We start from the raw sequence: 20,005 nt of genomic DNA on the forward strand, positions 1-20,005 counted from the left end.
GGAGCTGACAGTGCCTGGAGATGGCTTTGTTGTCGCCCTGGGTGTGTGGGTTTCCTATTGCTGCCCTAACAAGATTCCACAAACTTGGTGTCTTCACACAAACTCATGGACGGTAGATTCTATAGAAATCCGGAATGGGCCTCACTCGGCTACGAGCGGGGTGTGGGCAGGGCTGCCTTCCTCCTGGGGCTCCAGCCATTCCAGCGTCTTAGAAGCTGCCCACTTCCCTTGGCTTGTGGCTCCTTCCTCCGTCCTCAGAGCTGCAGAGGAGCCCCCCTCCTCCGCCTCTTCCTCCACGTTCAAGGACCTGTGAAAATGGGACCTGTAAAGATGTCGGGCCACCTGGATGACCCAGGATAGCGTTTCAAGGTCACCTGGTCAGCCACCCTAACTCCTCCCTTGCTGTGTAGCCCAGGATGGTCACAGGTTTGGGGAAAATGTGGCCGTCTTTAAGGGAGGGGCACTCTGCCTTCCACAGGGGTTCCTGGCACTGAGTGGGTGGGGGCTGGGGATTGCTAAACATCTCAGGTGCACTGGACAGCCCCTCACTGCTGAGAACCATCAGGCCCCAGATAGCACCAGGGGCCTGTCTGGGAGCCCCTGGAAGAGAGGAGAGTCTAAGGGAGCCTGGCAGCCTGGATGAGAGGAGGCGGCCGGCCTGGGAGCAGACAGGTCAGGCAGCACCCACTGATTGGGACACCACCCGTCACCGCCGACAGTGGGCACTGCAGGGCACCTTTACTCCACTTCCCTCCCTGAAGGCACCTCCCCAGACTCACGGGGACACCCCCAGGCAGAGAGGATGGCCCCCCCACTGCGTGCCCCCCTTGCACCCTGGCACCCGTCTGTGCTCGAGGGTCGGGGGACTCAGAGCAGGAGCAGAGGCTGCTCTGGACACCCCAAACAGAAAGGGGTGCCCTGCAGCCTAGTTTGCAGGGCGCAGGCCCCCAAGCCCAGCAGGGTACCTGAGCCGTGTGGCCTCCCAAGGGCTGCAGACACTCAGTGCCCAGCGTTGCCCATTGAGAAAGATGACTTCATTGGCTTTGCAAGAATATTTGCTCACTATTCAGCAATAAAATTAAAAAAAAAATCTCGCCTACAGTTTCATCACCGAGAGGAATGCTGTCAACATGAGGTGAGGGTGGTTCCGATACGTCTAAGGGCCCAGGCAGAGGTGTGAGGGTACATGGAACTACAGGACAACTGTAGAATTCTTTCAAATTTTTAAAAATTTAAGGGAAAACACGATGCTGAAATTAGATGAATGTTTCTTCATCCGAAGTTCACAAGATTCTCTTACAATTATTTTTAGAAATTACAGCAAACACAGAGCCGGGTGTTGACTGGGTCTGTGTGACGCCCGTCCGCCTGCTGCTGGGTTTTGGACGGTGAGGGGCGCTGGCAGCTCTGTGCCCGCCCGGCCCCCTGTGCCCTGCCGTCCGCCGGAGCCCTGTGCCTGGGCAGCGAGCTCCCCAGCCAGTACTGCCCTGCCTTTGTCTCCATTACAGTCTTATTGGCTGCCTCGAAGGTCAGCTTTTACATTTTTAAAGAACCTTATTTCTCAGGTTCTAGGTTTAAAAATGTTTGCCCAAGGCCTTTAGAATCTCATGGTGGGACCTCTTCACCCACCATTAGGCTCCCAAGGGTGCCTGCTTCGCCAGTGCCCCCACTGTGATCGCCCTGTGCCCTGACCCTCATCACGCTTGTCTTCAAGGCCTCAGCCACCCTGTGTATCATTTGCTCCCTGCTCCCCGCTGGACGGCACCCTCCGCAGGCCGGGGCAGCATTCTTTGGTAAAGTGTTCTCGGCCTCCTGACTTGGTCTTCAGGTCTCAAACGTTGCTGTGGGGAACAGGGCTAGCTTTTGTCCTTGCTGCATGTGACATGGGTTTTCTGAAGAGCATCTCTCTCGTCTCAGGCTGAGTGAGCAGGCGAGGTGGGCTCCGTGTGACTCAGCCTGCTGTGGTCCTGGGGGCTCCCAGGTGATGCTGGGGAGAGTGGCCTGTGGTGGGTCTTTGAGCCTTTTTCAAACTGCAGCCTCCTGCGCCCTGTGCCTCCCACTGGGTCACTGGCCTCCACACACTGCTTCGGGCCCCATCCCTCAGCAAGTGGCCGCCAGGGCCAAAGGTCAGCTCAGGTCACCCGGAGCCCTGCAGGCCCTGCACAGGGACGCTGCCCTGTCCAGTGGCCTCTGGACCCTTTCACCCACCATTAGGCTCCCATGGGTCCCTCCTCACCAGTATCCCCGCCTCTCTAAACAAACAGTGCCCCCACGTGAGCGCTTGTCCCCTGACCCCTCTCATCACTTTGTCCTCAAGGCCTGGACTGCTGTATTTATCACTGCTTCCCCGCTTCCTGCTGAACAGTGACTGCCCCTCCCCCCGGCCCCCAGCATCTGAAGTGTGTGGCTTGAAGTGGGTGCTTAGCAAATGAATGACGAAGCGATCGTGCTAACTGCTTGGTCTCGCCCCAGCCCACCTCCAGGCTTCCCCGTGCTAGTCACTGCCACCCTGGGCCCCTTGGTTTCCTGTCCTAGCTATGGCGTGACCCTGACCTGTTTCCTCGGCTCTTACATCTCGCTCTCGCTCTGCTGTCTTCTCATCTAACGTCTGACCTCAGATCACGGGGCTCCTGTAGAGGCGACTCCCATCGTCCCTCGCCCCCGCTCCCCACTCTTTATGCTGCCCTTGTGGTCTTGGACATGGCTGCCCCGTCCCACGTGGCATACCCTCGGGGCTCTTTCCTGAATGTCTTCTTGCTCTGCCACTAAATGCGAGAATTCCGAAGTCTTTTCTGCAAGGTGCCTGGGGTCTGTTGCCGTGCCTCTGGGCTGGTGTGAGGTCTGGGCCCTGCAGGCAATCCCCCTTTCTTGTTAGCCTGCAGAGGGGAAAGCAGTGTGACGCCAGAAGAGCAGCGCGCTTTAGTAGACATCGCTCTGCTTTGGGAGGGGGAGACCTGGAATTCCAGCAGCTTCCCTGAGACTTCCGGGGAAAGGCAGCCCTGCCTGCCACTCTCCCCCATCCCCCACCCCGGCCGAAGGAAGGCAGCCTCCGCCCTTCGTGGCTTCGCCCCGCGGCGGGCGGGGGGTGCTGCAGGTGGATGCCCCTCTTGGGGAGACAGGAGCAGGCACTTTACAGGCGGGAAGTGTGGGGCTCTCTGTGCTGCCTGGGCATTTATCTGTGGTTCTTACTGTTTGGTCAGCTTGTTGGGTGCTGGTGGACGGAGGCTTCATGGTACAGCTTTGCTGTCCAGAGAAGGAGACGCAGGTTACTGAGTTAGGATGGGCCGTGGGGAGGGGGACGTTCCTGCCCCCCTCCCCTTAGGGGGGGGCCTGCCTGAATGGCCTCAGCGCTAAGCTCCTGCCTTCTAGCCACCTTCAGTCTCCACGACGTGCGGGGCCTGGGGCCTGTCCTGGGCTCTGTCCCCTCGTGTCCCACAGGGATGTCCCCAAGCAGACGGAGCAGTCACCCTGGGCCCCTCACCTCCGTCCCCTGGTCCCCGAGCAGCGGGCTGGTCTAGAATCCCCACTGGGCCCGCTCGCGGCCAGTCGGGCCGCCCCCTCCACCCTCCGCTTTCCCCTGCGGGCAGCACCCGGGCCACCGCCATCGTCAGACTTAAGCCCACACAGCGTGGCAGGTCCTGCCGGGCCTGCGGAGGGCAGGCCGGTGCCTCATCCACGGCCCTTCCACCTCGCTGTCCTCGCACGGACCGCCAGCCCGCCCCCCCATAGCCCCCGCCAGCCCCCCAACACCGCCCCCGCCCCCACCATCCGCGTCGGGTTCCCCCTCCTGCCCCGCTCCCGGGCGGGGCCTCCCAGAGGGTACTCTGGGCACGGCCACCCGGTCCCTTGGCCGGTTCCTCGGGCCGCAGTCCAGGGAGGAGGTGCCCGCGCGGAGGTGGGATGGGGGCCCGCCACCGTCCAGGCGAGGCCGAGGGGCAGGACCGGGGGCAGGGACAAAGACCCCGGGGCCGGGCGCTGGGAGCCGGGGCTCGCGGGCGGCGGAGGCCAGGCGCGGGGAGCGGGGACGCGGGGCGCGCGGGCGGCGGAGCCGGGGGCGCGCGGCGCGGGGCGGGGCGCCCGGGAAACGGCCCCGCGGGGGGCGCGGCGGCGCCCAGGCCCCTCCCTCGCGCGGCCCCTCCTCTTCCTCTCCCGCCCGCCCGCGGCCTCGGTCCCTGCGCGGCCTCGGCGGCCTCGGCGGCGGCGGCGGCGGCGGAGCAGCGCGGCCCCTTTAAACCGCCCGCCCCCGCGCCCGCGCCGCGCCGCGTCCTCCCGGCCGCCCGCGCCGAGCCCCGCGCCCGCCCGGCCCAGCCCGCGGCCCCCGCCGCCGCCGCCGGACATGGCCGCCAACATGTACAGGGTCGGAGGTAAGGCCGCCGCCTGTCCGCCGCCGCCGCCGCCGCCGCCGCCTTTATGCGCCGCGGCCGGGCCCCCGCTGGGCCCCCACCCGGAACCCCGCCCCGGGCCCCGGACCCCCGCCCCGGGCCCCCCGGACTCCCGGACCCCGGCCCGGCCCCGCCGTCTCTGCCCCCGGCCGGCCTCGGTCCCAAACCGCCGCCCCGGGCCTCGCCATCCCCCGGGCCGCTCTGCACCCCGCGCCGCGGCCCCCGCCCGCCCCCTCCGCGTGTCCCTCCCCCGCCCCTCCCCCCGCCCCCACTCCGGCCCCCTCCCCCGCCTCCGCCCCTCCCCCACTGCAGGCCGGCCTGCCGGGCCGTCCCTCCTCCCCCGGCCGCCCGCACCCCTCGTCTGCACCGCACCCCGTCTCCTCCCCACCCCATCGTTTCTGAGCAGCCTGCCCTCCACCCCCACCCCGGCCCGGCCACGCTCACTGCGGCCCGAAAGGGCCCCTGGGGCCGCCCCGCGGGAGCCGGCGGGGACCGGGGCCGAGCTGGGGGGGAAGGGGCTGTGCCCACCTGTTGGGGGCGGCCTGTGGTCTGTGAGGAGCTGTGGGGAATGCCACCACCCTTCTGTGAGGGGGTCTGGCCGGAGCCCCGCGCCCCCAGCGGAGCGGAGCACATGGTGCAGGAGGCCCCGGCTGCCCTCCCGGGGTGGGGGCTCTGGGGCGCTGGAGAGAGGAGGGCCCACGGTGTGCGGGGCGGGCTCAGGTCTGGGGTGAGGGCCATGTCCCCTCTGGAGCCCACTCCGCTGAGGGCTTGGGCCTGGAGTATGCTTAGGGGCTGTGTTCTGGGGGATTCCCTCTCCAGAGCCTTAGTAGCCTGTGGTCACCCCGAGCGTGCTTTCAACACACCCCAAACTTTTTGCTGCCTCCTGTTTCCCCAGGGCGGCAGGGAGGTGCTTTGCAGGGGTGTGGATGAGCCAGGTGGTCCCTGCTCCGGATGCTGAGCTGGCCAAGGCCCTGGGGCTCCCCTCCTGGGCTATTCCTCCCCACCTCGGGCCCCAGGAAGCCCCTGGCGTTGGATCTTGCCCCACTTTGTGGTGAGGGGGCTCCAGGAGACTGCACTGCTGGTTTCCCGTGGGGTTCCCAGCTGGTCCATGAATTCACAGGGAGGCGAGGTGCCCTCTGTCTCTGAGATCCTGAGAGGCCCACGTGCCCAGCTTTGGTGGAGCGCGTCAGGCCTGAGAGCAGCCCTGGCCTTGCTGTCCGAGCCACTTCTGTGCACGATCTGCCCTGTTGCTGGCCAGCTGACCCTGAGGGCCAGGCCAGCCTCGTGACCTTGGGTGCACACCCCCACCGGGGCAGTGGGTAGGCAGGACACCTGCCGGCCTGTCAGGCCCTCCCCTGCCCTCTCCGGCTCACAGGTGGTCGCAGGAAGGGGGGCCCGTGCCCCCTGTAGCACAGACCCTTGGTGGACATGTGGGGATCGGGCTGGGGTGCAGCGGCCCTTCAGGGAGGGGCCTGTTCGTTTCCCTCCTTGCGGCAGGAGGTCCCCCGGACCGACTCGCCCCCTCTGTACTGGCAGCCCCAGCCTCCGCCCCCTGCCCAGGTCCCCCGGCCGCCCCAGCAGCTCTCCTCCTGCACAGTGTCCTCTCGGACCACTTTTCCGCATGCAGGTCTCCTCTTTCCCGGCGTGAGACTCCTCCGGTTGGCCCACCCTTCCGGCTTGCCCCGTGCCCCTGAGGTTTACCTGGCCAGAAGCCCCCTGCACGTGTGGTCTCCTCTGCCCTCCCAGGCTTCTGCCCTGGGGCCGCGTTGGGGTGTTGAATAAATGAATGAAAAGAGGCTCCCAGCTCCCGGGTGGAGCCTGGAGGGGGAGGCAGTGGGGTGCTGGGGGCCCTCCGCTGGCCGCCCGCTGCACCTTGGCTCCCTGCCACTCAGGGTGGGACCCCCACTGCGTGCTGTCTCTGCCCTCCCAGGCCATGGGCACCGCAGCCTGCACTCACGTCCCCACTGTGATGTGTGGGCTCCAGGCCTCCTGGCCGTGCAGTCAACTGGGGCCTGGCCGCACTCAGGCCTTCCTGTGCCTCAGACCCCGGTGTGCCCCGCAGGTCCCGGAGGCCCGCTTCCCCTTGGACTCCAGGTTGGTCACTGCTGCTCCGTCCCCCACCTCTGGACGGGATCCCAAGGCGCTGTCCCCTGGGTCCGCAGGGCCGGTGGGCAGGGTGTCGGCAGGTCGGCGTCCTGTCCCGGGGAGCTGCTGGCTTGGGGTTGGGGGGGCGCCGTCAGGGCCTCTAAGGACCCAGACGGGCAGATGCGCACCTCTCCCTGGGGCTGGGCCCCACTGGGCGGGCTGCCCGCCCTTGGCGCACCGCAGGGATAGAACCCGGGGAAGCCATCTCCACGTGGGACGGCCCACCAGAGCCGCTGGATTCAGCACAAAAAAGTACAGGATGCCTGTTCGGTTTGCAGTTCAGATACAGCACGTCTTAGCATCTATGTGTCCCCAGTGCCGCAGGGGAGGGACACAAGAAGGTGGTCCGCGGCACCCAGCCTCTCCTGGGCATCCTGTGTCCTGCCTGGCAGGCTGTCCCGAGGCCCTGCCAGGGCGTCTGGGCGGGGCGAAGGCACGGCTGCAGCTTCGTGCCAACTGACCAGCTGGGCGGAGTGGGTCAGCCTGGGAGGGACCGGGCCTGGTTCTTCCCCAGGAAGTGGCCCGGCCTGGACAGAAGGCCTCTTGGGTGGCGCGTGGCGGGCAAGGGATGCCGGTGGTGGGGTCAGGGTCCGTGCCCTGCTGCGGGGTCGGTGCTCTGCAGGAGGGCGGCGGGTTCCCGTCCGGGGTGGCCCTGGGCTGCGGGCACCAAGGACACCTCTTTCTGCCTCTCCGTGAAGGCAGAGCTGACCCGTCAAGCTCTGGGACAGACGGAAGACCGGCGGCCCGGAGCCGCAGGCGCCTCGGTCACCGGGCAGTGGGCGGCTGTGGCTGGTCCCGTCTCCTCTCCTTTTGCTCTCGTTGTGCGGTGTTAACAGCTGTTCTCCTGGACAGCCCGACTTTCAAAAGGTGACAGGGGTCCCCCGCCCTCTGGGCCGCTTGACGGTGCTCCTGCCGCCTCTGCTGCTCTTGCCAGGCTGCGTTCTGCCCTCCGGTTGGAAACGCTTTTGTGCTTGCTTACCTTTCTACGAGGTAAGACGTCGCCAGTCGGGAAAGCTGCACACGCTTCAGGGGCAGTGGGGACACGCTGGGGATCGTGGTGAGGGGAGCGGCAGCCTTGGGCTCTGGGCTGAAGTGGGTGGAGCACTGTCACGCGCACACTCACCCGGCAGCCCACCCCCCGTTGGGGGTCTTCTGGGGCCTTCACGTTCCTCTGAGAGGAAACTGCGGCCGTTGCAGCCTGGGGTTACCTGGCGAGGAGCTGTGGCTCGGGTGTCTGGGGCAGGTCCTGGGTTGGGGCCAGGCAGGGCGGTGGGCGCCCTCCTGTTGGTGGTGGCCTTGCTGGGCACCTGGACGGGTGGGCGTCCGTGCCGGACTCGCCAGGGCTGAGGGGGGCTTGGTTGAGGTTGGCGCAGGACCGCCTTCTGGGGCTGAAGTTGGGGTGCCATGTGGATTTGGGGGGCTGCCTGCGACTCCGCAGCCGGCCTTCTCTCGAGTCTGGCGTTCTGCACCGTCCTCCGCCTCGCACCTCTGTGCCCCCCAGCACCCCTGCCCATCTGTCCTCGGGGAGCAGGTGGGCTGGAGACTGATGGCAGCAGGCCCGCTTCCCTGGGTCTCCAGGGGCCCCGCGTGGACAGAGGAGGCCGCTGGCGCTGTCCCGTCCGGGGCTTGGGGTGGTGTTGTGTCTGGGGGGGCCTGGCGGCCGTGTTCCTGCCCTCCCGGGCCTTGCAGCCCCCTGGCTGCGATCACGGCAGCCTGAGGAGACGACCTTCTGAGCAGCAGGTCTGCCCCATCTCCTCCGCTTCAAACTGCAGGGTCGACTCCCAGCGCCTTGAGGGCCCATCATCTGGCCCTGCCCCCAGCTGGCCCCTTGCAGGCCCGGGTCCCTCTGGCTGACCCATGCGACAGTGACTGCTGGATGTGGGGGTGAGGGCTGCGGGTGCAGAGAGCCCGGGGGGGTCCATGCCCGGCACCTGGGGGACAGGCCTACTGCCTCCCGCCCTCTGCAGGGTGGGCATCCAGGCAGGCCCCTGGGCCCCTGGAGCTCTGTTTGTGGACATCGGGCAGAGGGGGCTACCCTTGGGGAGGGGGAGGTCACCCCTGAGAGGCGGCCACATCCCGTGTGAGGGGACCAGGGTCAGCACAGGGCCACCGGGGTGGGGGGGCATGCTCCAGTGGGCACCGTGTGAGCTCAGGCCTGCAGGTCTGTGTGTGGGTCAGCGTGGGGTCCACAGGGCCTTTTCTGGGGTCCAGGTGGGTACAGTTCTGCCCCTTTGTCCAGAGAGAGCGCGGGGCATCTGAGCTCAGGCCTGGCGCTGGGCCCAATCCCCTGTCACCTCCATCCTCTGACCCCCTGGATGGACGCCGGCCCCTTGGTCATCGGCCACTTCAGCTCCGGGCAGGGCCTGGCCTCCGTCCAGCGGGTGTGTGCACGGGAGGTCTGGCTGGAGAGATGGCGCGGTCAGCACTGGGCCCGAGGGGGTGTTTGTGCCAGGCCCCGGGCCCATGAGGCTCGGCAGGTGAATGTGGACGCCGGCCGGGGCTCGGGGTCGGGCTCCCACAGGCTCCCAGCCCCCGGGCTGAGCCTCTGTGCCCCGCGGCCCTCTGCGGGGTCTGCGGCCGGGGCTGGTGGGAGTCCGTCCCCGAGGTGCTGGCGACCTGGCCCTTCGGGGGTTGCGCTTCCTTCCTGGGGACCTCCCTTCGTCCCGCCCTGCCTCGTCTCTCCTGCCTGCTCGCCTTTGCGAGTCTGCGGGTCCCTCAGGGTAACGCTGCCGGCGGAGCCGCGAGCGAGCAGTCCCCTGGCCTTAGGACTGTGCCGTTGGAGGTTCCGTGCTTTTAGTCAGAGGTTCCCGTGCTTCAGTGGGCCCAGCCACGCCTTGAGGTGCGTCCAGGGTCCCTCAGGGCCGGCAGGCTGCAGCCGTGAACCAGTGGTGTGACGCGAGGCAGGATGCGGCTGTCAGTCTCTGAGCTGAGCTCCGAGAGCAGGTGCTGGGCTGTTGATCCCGGAAGAAAGCCTGGCCGGAGGCTGCAGGAGCCTGACCCTGGCCCTGGCCCTGACCCTGACCTCGCCCTGGGCCAGTGGGTCAGCTCAGGAGAATTCAGCGTTAGTGATGACCTCAGAAATGCGATCACCGTCGCTAAGGGAGTGAGAGCCAGTTCTGCTGAAGTGCACGCTTACACACCCTTTGCGGCTCAGCTCTTTGATTTGGACACGTGTGCACAGCGTCTGTCACACACGCTTCTAGGTGTGTGGTCTCAGCAGGCCGGAGCGGGGGGACCCCGGCGGTCAGACGGCTGGCACGACCCGCTGGCTTCCCTCTTGCCTTTTGGTCAGCCCCCCACACCGAGCTTGGCTCCGCAGCCCCGAGGGGACCCTGTCGCTCCCGACGCCGCCTACAGGGTGTCACGCAGCGCGTCCAGGGCTCGCCCAGGTGTGGGGAGCGCCTTCCTCTGCCTTCCGATTCGGTTCTGTCGAACGGACATGTCGCGGTGGACTCGGCAGCTGGGGGATGTCGGGTCTGGAGGCCCCAGCCTGAGGGCTGGTCAGCAGCAGAGGCGGCTGCTTGCAATTCTGGAGGCTGCAGGACCCTGGATGCGGTCCAGGCTGCCCCCTGCAGACCTGATATCTTGGGAGAGCCCACTTCCTGGCAGGGAGCTCCAGGGGTCTCCTGTAAGAGTGCGAACCCCCGCTTCCGGGGCTCACCCTCAGGCCTTCCCAGAGGTCCTGCCTCCAGATAGCTGTCTTCAGGGTTGGGATTTCAGCGTGACACTTGAAGGGCACGTTCGCATCACCGCAGAGTCATCTCCAGCTTCTGGTGGCTGTGTCAGTTGTCATGAGAGTCCCGGGCCGGGGGGGGCCTGGCGGGGCGGGGGCACCCCCTGTGCCCCGGGCCCTCCGCACCCTGGCTGGCTGGGTCTCGTCGGGCCAGTGTCTCTGTCGAGGGTCTGACAGGCGGGCAGGGCGCCTCCAGTCTCCCTGGGTCGAGGCGTGGGGCATCTTTCCACCTGTCGATGGCCTCCTAGCGTCTGGCCAGGTGTCTGCACGAGCCCTCTGCCTGGTTTCTGAGATTGGGAAGAAGCTCGCCACCGAGTTGTGACGCTTTGTTTTATGTTGTGTATTTTAGTGCTTTATCAGATATGTGTTTTGCAATTTTTTCCTTTATAATTTCCATATTTTGTGTATAAAATCTGCCAACCCCAAGGTCACAAAGATCTTGTCCTGTGTTCTCGTAGAGTGTTTATAGTTCCGGGTTTTACTTGTAAGTGTGTGACACATTTTGAGCTTGAGGCGAAGGTCCTCGGCTTCTTTCTTGGGCCTGTGAGTGTCCTGTGGCCCGTCGCCACCTCTCGGCCTTGCGACCCCCAACCCGGGGGTGTGAGTGTCCTGTGGCCCGTCTCCACCTCTCGGCCTTCCGACCCCCGACCCGGGGGTGTGAGTGTCCGGTGGCCCGTCTCCACCTCTCGGCCTTCCGACCCCCGACCCGGGGGTGTCCGGTCACCGCTGTTTGCCTGCCCGCACCGTGTGGGCCACTGTGACCCCACAGCAAGCCTGGGTCGGGGGGGGCGTCTCCGAGTCGTCCTTTTCTTTCAGCTGCACTTGAGGCTCGCGAGGTCTTAGTTCCCCGACAGGGGTCACACCCGGGGCAGTGACAGTGCTGAGTGCTAACCAGTGGGCGGCCAGGAAGTCCCTGACTTCGTGCTGTTTCCAGATGGTTTCATCTGTTCTGCCGTCTTAGCTGTCCTGTGTAAAGTGCAGGATTGTCTTAACTGACTTTTCTACAGAAAACACTGCGGAGTTTTGATTGGGATTATGGTGAAACTGTGGCTGATATCAGTTTGGGGCAAGGTTGGCATCTTTTCCAGGACTAGTCCCTCCTGCAGGGCCTGGCAGGCTGTGGCCCGCTGACTGTTCTCCTGTGACTCACGAGCTAAGAATGGTTCCTACGTTTTTAAATGGTTGAGGGGGAGAAAATGAAAAGAATACTTTAGGGCAAGTGAAAATTCTGTGAAATACAAGCCTCAGTGTCTCTAAATAAAGTCGTGTCGGGACACGCCATGTGGGTGTGTTTGCCCGTGTCCCTGGGCTGCTGTGGGGTCTTGGCGAAGTCGAGCGGTGGGCGGTGAGGCGGCTGCCCGTGTGCCCACCTGTCCGCCCATCCGGGGGGCCGTCACTGAGTCACACACCCACGTCATAATGTCAGTGTCCCAGAGAGTGGAGCACTGGGCTCAGGAGGGTCCTCGCGGGGCGTGTGTGTGGGGACAGCATGTGCCGGGACAGCGTGTGTGTGGGGACAGCGTGTGTGCGGGGACAGCACGTGTGTGCGGGGACAGCGTGCGTGTGGGGACAGCACGTGTGTGTATTGGGACAGCGTGCGTGTGCGGGGACAGCGTGTGTGTGCGGGGACAGCGTGCATGTGGGGACAGCGTGCGTGTGGGGACAGCGTGTGTGTGTGTTGGGACAGTGTGTGTGTGCGGGGATAGCGTGTGTGCATTGGGACAGCGTGTGCACGCGGAGACAGCGTGTGTGTCGGGACAGCGTGTGCTGGAATAGCGTGTGTGTGTGTGTGGGACAGCGTGTGTGTGGGGACAGCGTGTGTGTGTTGGGACAGCGTGTGTGTGCAGGGATAGCGTGTGTGTGTGTGTGCGGACAGTGTGTGTGTGAGACAGCATGTGTGTATTGGGACAGCGTGTAGTATTGGGACAGCATGTGCGCGCGGGGACAGCGTGTGTGTGTGTGGGGACAGCGTATGTGCGGGGACAGCGTGTGCTGGAATAGCGTGTGTGTGTGTACGGGACTGTGTGTGTGTGCGGGGACATTGTGTGTGCGGGGACAGCATGTGTGTGCGGGGACAGCGTGTGTGTGCGGGGACAGCGTGTGCTGGAATAGCGTGTGTGTGGGGACAGCGTGTGTGCGGGCACAGTGTGTGTGTGCAGGGACAGCGTGTGCTGGAATAGCGTGTGTGTGTGTGTGGGGACAGCGTGTGTGTGGGGACAGCGTGTGTGTGGGGACAGCGTGTGTGTGCGGGGACAGCGTGTGTGGGAACAGCTGTGGACCTTCCAGCTCAGAGAGGGCCCGTCACAGCTGACCGTCCTCAGCAAGTCCATGAAGAAGACGTGATGGGGTCTCCACGGAACTTTGGTTGGAAAAGCCGGTCCCTGGCCATGACGTCCCTGTGTTGTGCTGGCGGTCGGCTTCCCAGCCTGCGGGCCTGGAGCCCCGGGGTCAGGAGCCTGGCTATGTGAAGAGTCTGCTTGCAGGCACAGCCAAGATGCTCAGGGAAGTTGGGAAACACCAGCCTGGTGCAGTGGAAGCGGGCTCTGCTGGGACGTTGTGTCCAGGGCGGGCTCAGGGCGGCCGGGGTTGTTGTCCTGGGGTTTCCGCCAGGGTGCTTTGGGACAGGTCAGCGCTGGATCTGAGCCCTCCCCACCCGGCTGCGGCACTGCGGGGAGCGGCCGGCTCCTGCTCTTACCCGTGTGTCCGGCCCCTCCTGCCCTCGGGCGGTTCAGGGGCTCCCGGATCTCAGGCTGTCAGACTTGGGCTGACCCTCACCACCAGCCGTCCTGGCCCCTGGCTCACGGACGGCACGTTGTCTGACCTCTTGGCCTCCGTATCCATGCGAGCTGGCCGGTGGGACAAACTGCTGCATGTGAGTGTGCACACACGCGTGTGTCATGCACACATACGTGCCTCTTCCTGCCGTTGGCTCTGCTTCCCTGGAGAACCCTGGCGGTGGCAGACCTGTCACAGGTGACGGGTCGACAGTGGGGCGTGGCCGGACACTGGGCAGAGTGCGTGAGCACGCCGGGCAGCTGCTCAGCAGGCGTGTGTGCAGAACACGGGGTCTCCTGCCTCACTCCACCTGTGTGTCCACCACGAGCCGCGTCCGCCTGTGGACTCTGCCGTCGTCAGCTCTGTGGGTCGTATCAGAAGTGGAGGCTGCATATCTTGACTCGCCCTGCTCAGGACGAGGGGAACGGCTCTCAACCGTTTCTCAACCGTTTCGAACGCAGACTGCCTTTGGACGTTAAGTTTTGCTGTGGCTTTGATGATGGTTCTCTATGAATTCGTCTGAAAAGGACATAAAATGGCACTTACTGCAAATTTACACATCCATTTTGGTGACAACTGACGTCCGAATCACCGACGGCTCTGTGCAGGTTCCTCCTGTCGGAAGGTGAGGCGGGACCTCTGCTCGGACCCACGTGTGCAATGGGTGTGTTTTCTGAGCTCAGGCTGCGGTGCGGGGCGGTGGAGGTGTCCGGGTTTCAGAAGCCGCTCCGCCGCCCACCTCTGAGGTGCTTTGGGTCTGGTCCTTCGCCGACAGGACTCTGAGAACTCGGCGGAGCTGCACTCGAGCTTCAGGTTAGGATCCTTACAGCAGAAGGATGCACACCACAAGCAGCAGAGGAAGAAGGTCACGCTTCCCGCCCGTCTCTCCGGGACTACAGACAGTGTGACCACTCACACCTTGGTGTCCAGGGTGCTCCTCCCAGCTGGTTGCACAGCCAGGGCTGGCCTGGGGCCTGCTGGGCTGACCCTTCGCTGCACAGATGCTGAAAGGAAGGGTCAGAGAGGAAGCTCAGCAAGTTCGACACAAATGTTCTCAACTCGGCTTTCGCACCGGCAGACAGACACTGGTGCTTCCTGTGTGGAGAGACGCTGAGACCGCGGCACGGGTCGGTGTCAGCAGGGACAGGGCCCTGGGCTTTCGTGATGAAGCACGTGAACTTTGAGCCCTGCTTAAATGAATTGTACCCCCCCAAACAATTTCTTAGTAGACTAGTATTTTATCAGAAAAAGTGTATTCAATTACTTAATTTTAGATTTCATTGGCAAAACGTTTGTGGAAGTGTATCCTGCGAATAAATAACCTAAAGGGGTATCTTTGGTTTCGCTTCCTGTCCTGTGAGGCCTGCAGTCTTCACTGTTGGGCCCTTTACCGGAAAAGGCTCATGGTCTGTGTTCTAATGATACCTCGTACGTTACTACTCATTTAGACGTTGTTGGTTTTTCTCACTAGCGTTTTGTAGTTTTCAGCACACAGATCTTTGCACAGGAGTTTTGATCTTTAAAGATTCGTAGATCGTTAAATTGATACCTCGGTACTGAAGTATTAAGTGGTACCTAAGTTTTTTTATTTATCAGTGTGCTGGGTCTTGGCTGTGCGGGACCGTGGCTGCCGCCGGCAGGACCTCTCTGGCCGTGGCAAGCGGGGCTCCTCCACGTGCTGCACGGTCTCACGGCGCGCCTTCTCCTGCGGCACGTGGGCTTAGCCGCCCCGTGACACATGCCGGCCTCCCAGACCGAGGGTGGACCCTGCGTCCCCTGTGTTGGCTGGCAGATTCTTAACCACTGGACCGCCAGGGGAGTCCTGTAGATGGCGCTTCTGATAGACTTTTGTATCCTGTGAGCGCGTTAAATCCTCCCTCCTGAGCTGCTTTCTTCTAACAAGAGAAAGCAGGTTTATAGAGCAGGCCACCCTGGCCGCGGGCAGCTGAGGTCCTTCCAGCAGGCTGGGGCGGCCCCAGCCTCTCAGTGCTGGCAGCTGTTTGGTCGGCCGGGAATTTCTCTGTGGACAGCCACGTCGTCTGCACGGAGAGCGTCTCTCTCTTCTTTCCAACCTGCACGCCTCTCGTGTATTTACTCTTTCTGCTCGTGGAGCCAGCTGGGTCCTGTGGGTGAGCGGCGGCGGGCAGCGGGTGCCCGGTGCCGGGTCCTTCGGTAAAGGTGGCGTACCGTAGGTCTTGGAGAAGCCTGCCAGCAGGCACGGACGTTCCCTGGACGCCTGGTCGGGTGGTGGTGACTGAGGTGGCTAGGTGGCTTTCCGTCTTTATTCCACCACTGTGACCTCTGGGCTGGGGGTGTGGCCCCATCTAGGCTGCCAGCCTGGCTGTGCAGAGGTTGCGCCCTGGGGTGGGGGACTCCACACTGTGGTCCCCGGGGTGCTGGCGGGGGTGTCGGGGCCTCCTGAGCCCCAGGCCCCTCCTCCAGTGCTGCGGGGGGAGTGTGAGTGGACCTGTGGTCAGCCTTCCCTCCGTGTTTGGCGGGCAGTTGTGGGGGTTCTTTTTTCTTTCTGTCTCTGCGAGGCTGTTGCTTCTCAGTTCAGGTCCTTGGTGGGTGTCCCTGCAGCCCCCTGCCGCCTCGTGGCTGCTCAGGGTCAGGCTGCTGGGCCCACCCCGTCCTGCCCCGTGTTTGTGCTCACCTTGAAGCCCGCCCTCGGGAGTGCGGGGCCCTGGGGGTGCAGCCCCCACCCCTGTCCGGGGAGCTGGGCGCTGCCCCGGACACACGGCACCCGGGGTGTGTGGGCCGTTTCCGGTTCCTGACACATAGGAGCCATTCTTTCAGGTTTAATTTGCTTGTTATCTGGTTTCTTAGAGTGAAAGCTTCGATGGTTGATCTGAGGCCTTTTTGTAAAAACGGCTTTACTGAGCAAATCAACATGTGATAATGCCCGCCCACTGCATGGCCAGCCCGCCCTGGGGCCTCCGCCCCATCAGCGTGGACGGGCACACCCCTGCTGTGACCCCTCTGGGGTACTGTCCATCCGGGGTCAACTGGGCCTCGTGCAAGCCTCAGCAGAGTCCAGCGGGGCAGCCGTCCCCTGCGGGCGCACGAGGGCCCACGGCTGGGCTGGCAGCCGGTGGCCTGCTGGCTGTCCTGGGCTTCCCTGGGCAGGCCCCCCACTCCCACTGCAGGCCTCCCTGCGCCTACCTCGGGGCTTTGGGGAAACGAACTTCTGTGAAGGGAGTTTGCATGACCTGAGGTCTGGGACCCCACTCCCCTGGGTGCCCGGCCTCCTCCCGCCCCCGCGGGAGTCCAGGACCCCGTCCAGCATGTCCGTCTTTGCAGGGAAGGTGGTGGGTTGCCAGGGCCGGGACTGGTGTGCATGGGGTGGGGTGGGGTCCGGCAGCCCTTCCCTGTGTTGACGTCCTGGGGCCCCACCCATCCGACCCAGGTGCCCCCCCACACTGCAAAGATGTCCTGGGGGCGGGCTGTGGACTCCCGCCCGGAGCGGCAACCCTGCCTCAGCTTACCCGCCCCCACAGTGAGGACCCCAGGGTGGGTGGGGGGCTCTGCACAGCTGACATGCTCTCCCCCGACCCTTTGCAGACTACGTCTACTTCGAGAACTCCTCCAGCAACCCGTACCTGATCCGGAGGATCGAGGAGCTCAACAAGGTAGCGTGTGCCCATCCCTGCCGGGGGTCCTCCTGGAGCCCCTTCCTCGGGGTCCCTGCTGGCTTCGCTGAGGGGGGGATGCAGTGGGCAGGAAGACTCTGGGTAGGATGCCCCTGACCGAGGAGTGACAGCGGAGGACGCCCCTGCCCATCTCCCTGCCCGCTCCACACTGGGGCGGGTGCTCCTGAGCCCTTCCAGCCCCGGGGCTGCGGAGGGAGCGGGCTCCCGGTTGGAGGAGGGGGCCCTGTCCCTGCAGAACGCCCCAGCCCCGGGAGCCGCCCCGCCTCTCCTGCCGGCCACCTTGTTGGCCGCACGGGCGGGGCTGCTGGGGGGCCGCCGAGCGTGCCTCCTCCTCAGCCACCGTGGAGCCCGGTCAGCGGCCCTGGGGCTTGCTGCTCCTCCCTCCCAGGTTCCCGCAGGGGTGGCTGCGGCCCCTTCCCCGAGCAGCCCTCCAAGAAGCTCCATGTCGCCCGTGGAGGCGAGGGGCTGCCTTGCGGGGCCTCTACGCCGGGCCAGTCAGGGCACTTACCCACCAAGGATCAGACTTGGCTGCGGCTGCACCCCAGCCCCACGACCACGCTCGCCACGACCAGGCGTGGGTGGGAGGTCGGGGCCCTCGGAGCCCCAGGCTGGGCTGGCTGCAGTGAGCTGGTGCTCCCGGACGGTCTCAGGCTGGGGCTGGGGCCTGGCCAGGACGTGCTGTGGGGCGGCCTCGCTGTTGGAGCCTGGGCCCTGGGCCACCTCCCCTGCCTCCTGTTCATCGCCTGCTGGGGCCACAGGGCAAGAGGGCTCCCCTGTGCCCGCTGCTGTGACAGGAGCAGGTGGTCACCCCCATGTGGTGGGCACTGGTGCCGGTTGGGGGCGCAGCTCAGGGCCAGGCCTCTGCCCCCAGTGTCTCCTTGGCTGGTGGGGCCGTGGCGGCCTGGGTCTCAGGGCGGCTATGGTGCCCTCGCTCTGGCTGTGGCCCTCCCCCTCGATCTCCACCCATGACAGCCACGAGGCACGCGGACCCCGGGGGCTCTGCAGGTGGGGCGGGAGGAAGGCGGCTCCCAGGAGCCAGGGTGCAAGGCTGTCTGGCTGGTCCTCAGCCCTGTGCCCTGCCCGCCTCCCCGCTGTGGGGCACTGGTCTCGGTCCCGGCTGGAGGCAGTCGCAGCCCCGGCAAGTGCAGCTCAGGCAGAGGCTGCAGACCGGTCAGCCGGAGGGCTCTCACCTGACTGGCTGGGACCCTGGCAGCCTCAAGCACCTGGGGAGGTGGAGAAGGGTGATCTCCGGGGCCAGACCTGAGCCGCTCTCCCTGCGAAACGCCTGCCCTTGGCCAGCGGCCTGGTGGGCAGGAAGACGGAAGGGCAGCTTCCTCGTGAGGCCTGTCACGACGGCTGGGGACAGGGCTGACATGGGCGCAGCTGACGAGGGAGACAGGCCAGGTGCGCTGGGCACCCTCAGGGACATGGCCACTGCTGCGGTTGGTGGGGCTGGGAGACTCAGTGAGAAGTAACCCCTGGAAAGTGCTCGCGGAAATGTCAGCCAAGTGGAGGCTCCTCCGGGGGCCCAGCGGCCAGCCAGCAGGGCTCAGAGGGACAGGGACCTCGCAGGCGGAGAAGTAACCGAGGAAATGCTCCCCTACCCCACCTGCCCCCACGGCCTTCCTCCCAGAGCCGCAGGCCCTCCCAGCCCCAGGACAGCGGATGCCCCCACGGAAGGGCGCCCTGCAGGCCCTCCCAGCCCCAGGACAGCGGATGCCCCCACGGAAGGGCGCCCTGCAGGCGGCTGGCCTGTCTCCATGCTGTCCCCCCGGAGCGGCCTGAGGTGGTGTGGGGGTCCCAGCAGGTGGAGCAGACCCTGGAATGAACTGTGACTGATGGGAGGGGAGTGGGTCACGTGGCAGGCAGGGCCACCCCCACGCTTTCCCGTAAAGGAGAGCAAGTGGACAGTGAGCTTTCTTTAAGAAAAGCGCAGTTGCTGTCATCCCATGGGTTGGGGTTTGCATCTCTGCTGGTTCACCCCTTCCCCTCCGCCTCCCACAAAGCCCTGACCCTGCAAACCCTCCTCAAGCTGCGCCTGCCATCTCCTCCCCTGGCCCTCCTGGGACTTGGGGCTTTCATGAGCTTGCGAAGGGATTGTTGAGTTTTCTCCTTAGAAGTTTGATTGGGTTTGTATCGGATCTGCCTTGCCTCCATGGAAAATGAAGTCTTTCACCACTGGAGCAGATTACTGTTTTGAAAGGACAGGGAGAGGCCTGCTCTGGGGGTAGGGAGGGGCAGACCCTCGAGGCGGGGGTGAGGGGGGCCCAGCGGGCTCCCCCCAGGAATTAGAAGGCAGATTTCAGAGTGAGGTCAGAGCCTGGGCGCGGGAATCTCCGCAAAGTCCAGCAAGGGGCACAAGCAGGCACCGCCAAGCCCGACAGACGTCCCCCGCGCACCGCGCTGTCTCCTGGTGGAGGGCCCTGAGGGGCGGCTGCTCCCGGGCGGGCCCCCTGGGGGCGCGCTCTGCGATGGAGCGCTGAAGACTTGAGCCCGGGTGCTCTGTGGTCAGCCTCCCCGCTCCGTCCAGTCTCTTCTGCCGTCCTGTTGAGGTGCCGGATGTCTGCCTCTGTCAAAGGCCCCTCGTCCTTCCCAGCTCAGCAGACGGCCTCCAGACCGTTTCTAGGGGTGGCTTTTTGGCCTGGGAATCAGCGCGCAAAACTCGGGATACCCGTGTCCTGCGGACCGCGTCCCGATGGGCCGTGCTCCCACGCTCAGGACAGGCGCACCACCCGCGAGCATTCTGGACCGTAGTTTTCCCTGGAGACATCTTGGTTCTCATCACGTCCCTCGTGGGCTGGGGGAGGCTGTGTGCCCTCCGAAGTCTCTGTGGCGACCTCGTAAAGCAGCAGAGGGGTAACACTTACTTTAGTCAGGAACGCGCAAAGCCTGGAAGACTTTCTTGAAAGGTTTCTGGTCTAATGGAGTTGAATAACTAGAAGTTAAATGCTTTGTATAAAGAGAGTTTAGCCTAATGTGAAAAACGCTGCAATGTTTTAAATTCTATAAAGATTAGGATTGTGATACAGCCCTTGTATTATTGTTAAAAATGTCGTAAACGCCTGTTAGTTTAAAAACAGTCTTCTCCGTGTGAGGTCAGCACCTCTGGTTTTGCTGCGTCCTGGCTGCTGCTCGGTCGGCGCCTCGTGGGCCTTGACAGCCTGATTGTCCCTGGCCGCAGCGGCCGCTCCTGTCCAGGTGCCCGCGTCCCTGGAGGCTCGGGCTCCACTCACGGGGCGGCAGGGACCAGCACCCTGTCCTCGGCCATGCCCATCTGGTGCCCGCACGCAGGGGCGCAGGTGGCTTTAGGTCAGCTGTGC

The 20,005-nt window shown here is 64.7% G+C and overlaps 1 protein-coding gene and 1 long non-coding RNA gene across 4 annotated transcripts in view; one reads left to right on the top strand and one right to left on the bottom strand.

The window, feature by feature from the left end:
• Positions 1-803: 803 nt before the first annotated feature.
• Positions 804-3,702, bottom strand: LOC139178301 (uncharacterized). The gene is made up of 3 exons (XR_011562755.1): positions 3,190-3,702; positions 2,728-2,876; positions 804-1,987 (listed from the first exon to the last, which is right to left on the bottom strand). It is a non-coding gene; the product is annotated as an uncharacterized lncRNA (long non-coding RNA).
• Positions 3,703-3,865: 163 nt separating this feature from the next.
• MTA1 (metastasis associated 1) overlaps positions 3,866-20,005 on the top strand; it is a 34,269-nt gene continuing 18,129 nt past the window's right edge. For all 3 annotated transcript variants that reach the window (XM_070775903.1, XM_070775904.1, XM_070775905.1), the window contains exons 1-2: positions 3,866-4,364; positions 16,597-16,664. In XM_070775903.1, coding sequence (XP_070632004.1) covers positions 4,337-4,364; positions 16,597-16,664 — 96 coding nt within the window. In that variant the 5' untranslated portion in view covers positions 3,866-4,336. The remainder of the gene's footprint in view (positions 4,365-16,596; positions 16,665-20,005) is intronic.

The sequence above is a fragment of the Bos indicus genome, chromosome 21 (genome assembly GCF_029378745.1).
Source record: "Bos indicus isolate NIAB-ARS_2022 breed Sahiwal x Tharparkar chromosome 21, NIAB-ARS_B.indTharparkar_mat_pri_1.0, whole genome shotgun sequence".
NCBI classification, from domain to species: domain Eukaryota; kingdom Metazoa; phylum Chordata; class Mammalia; order Artiodactyla; family Bovidae; genus Bos; species Bos indicus.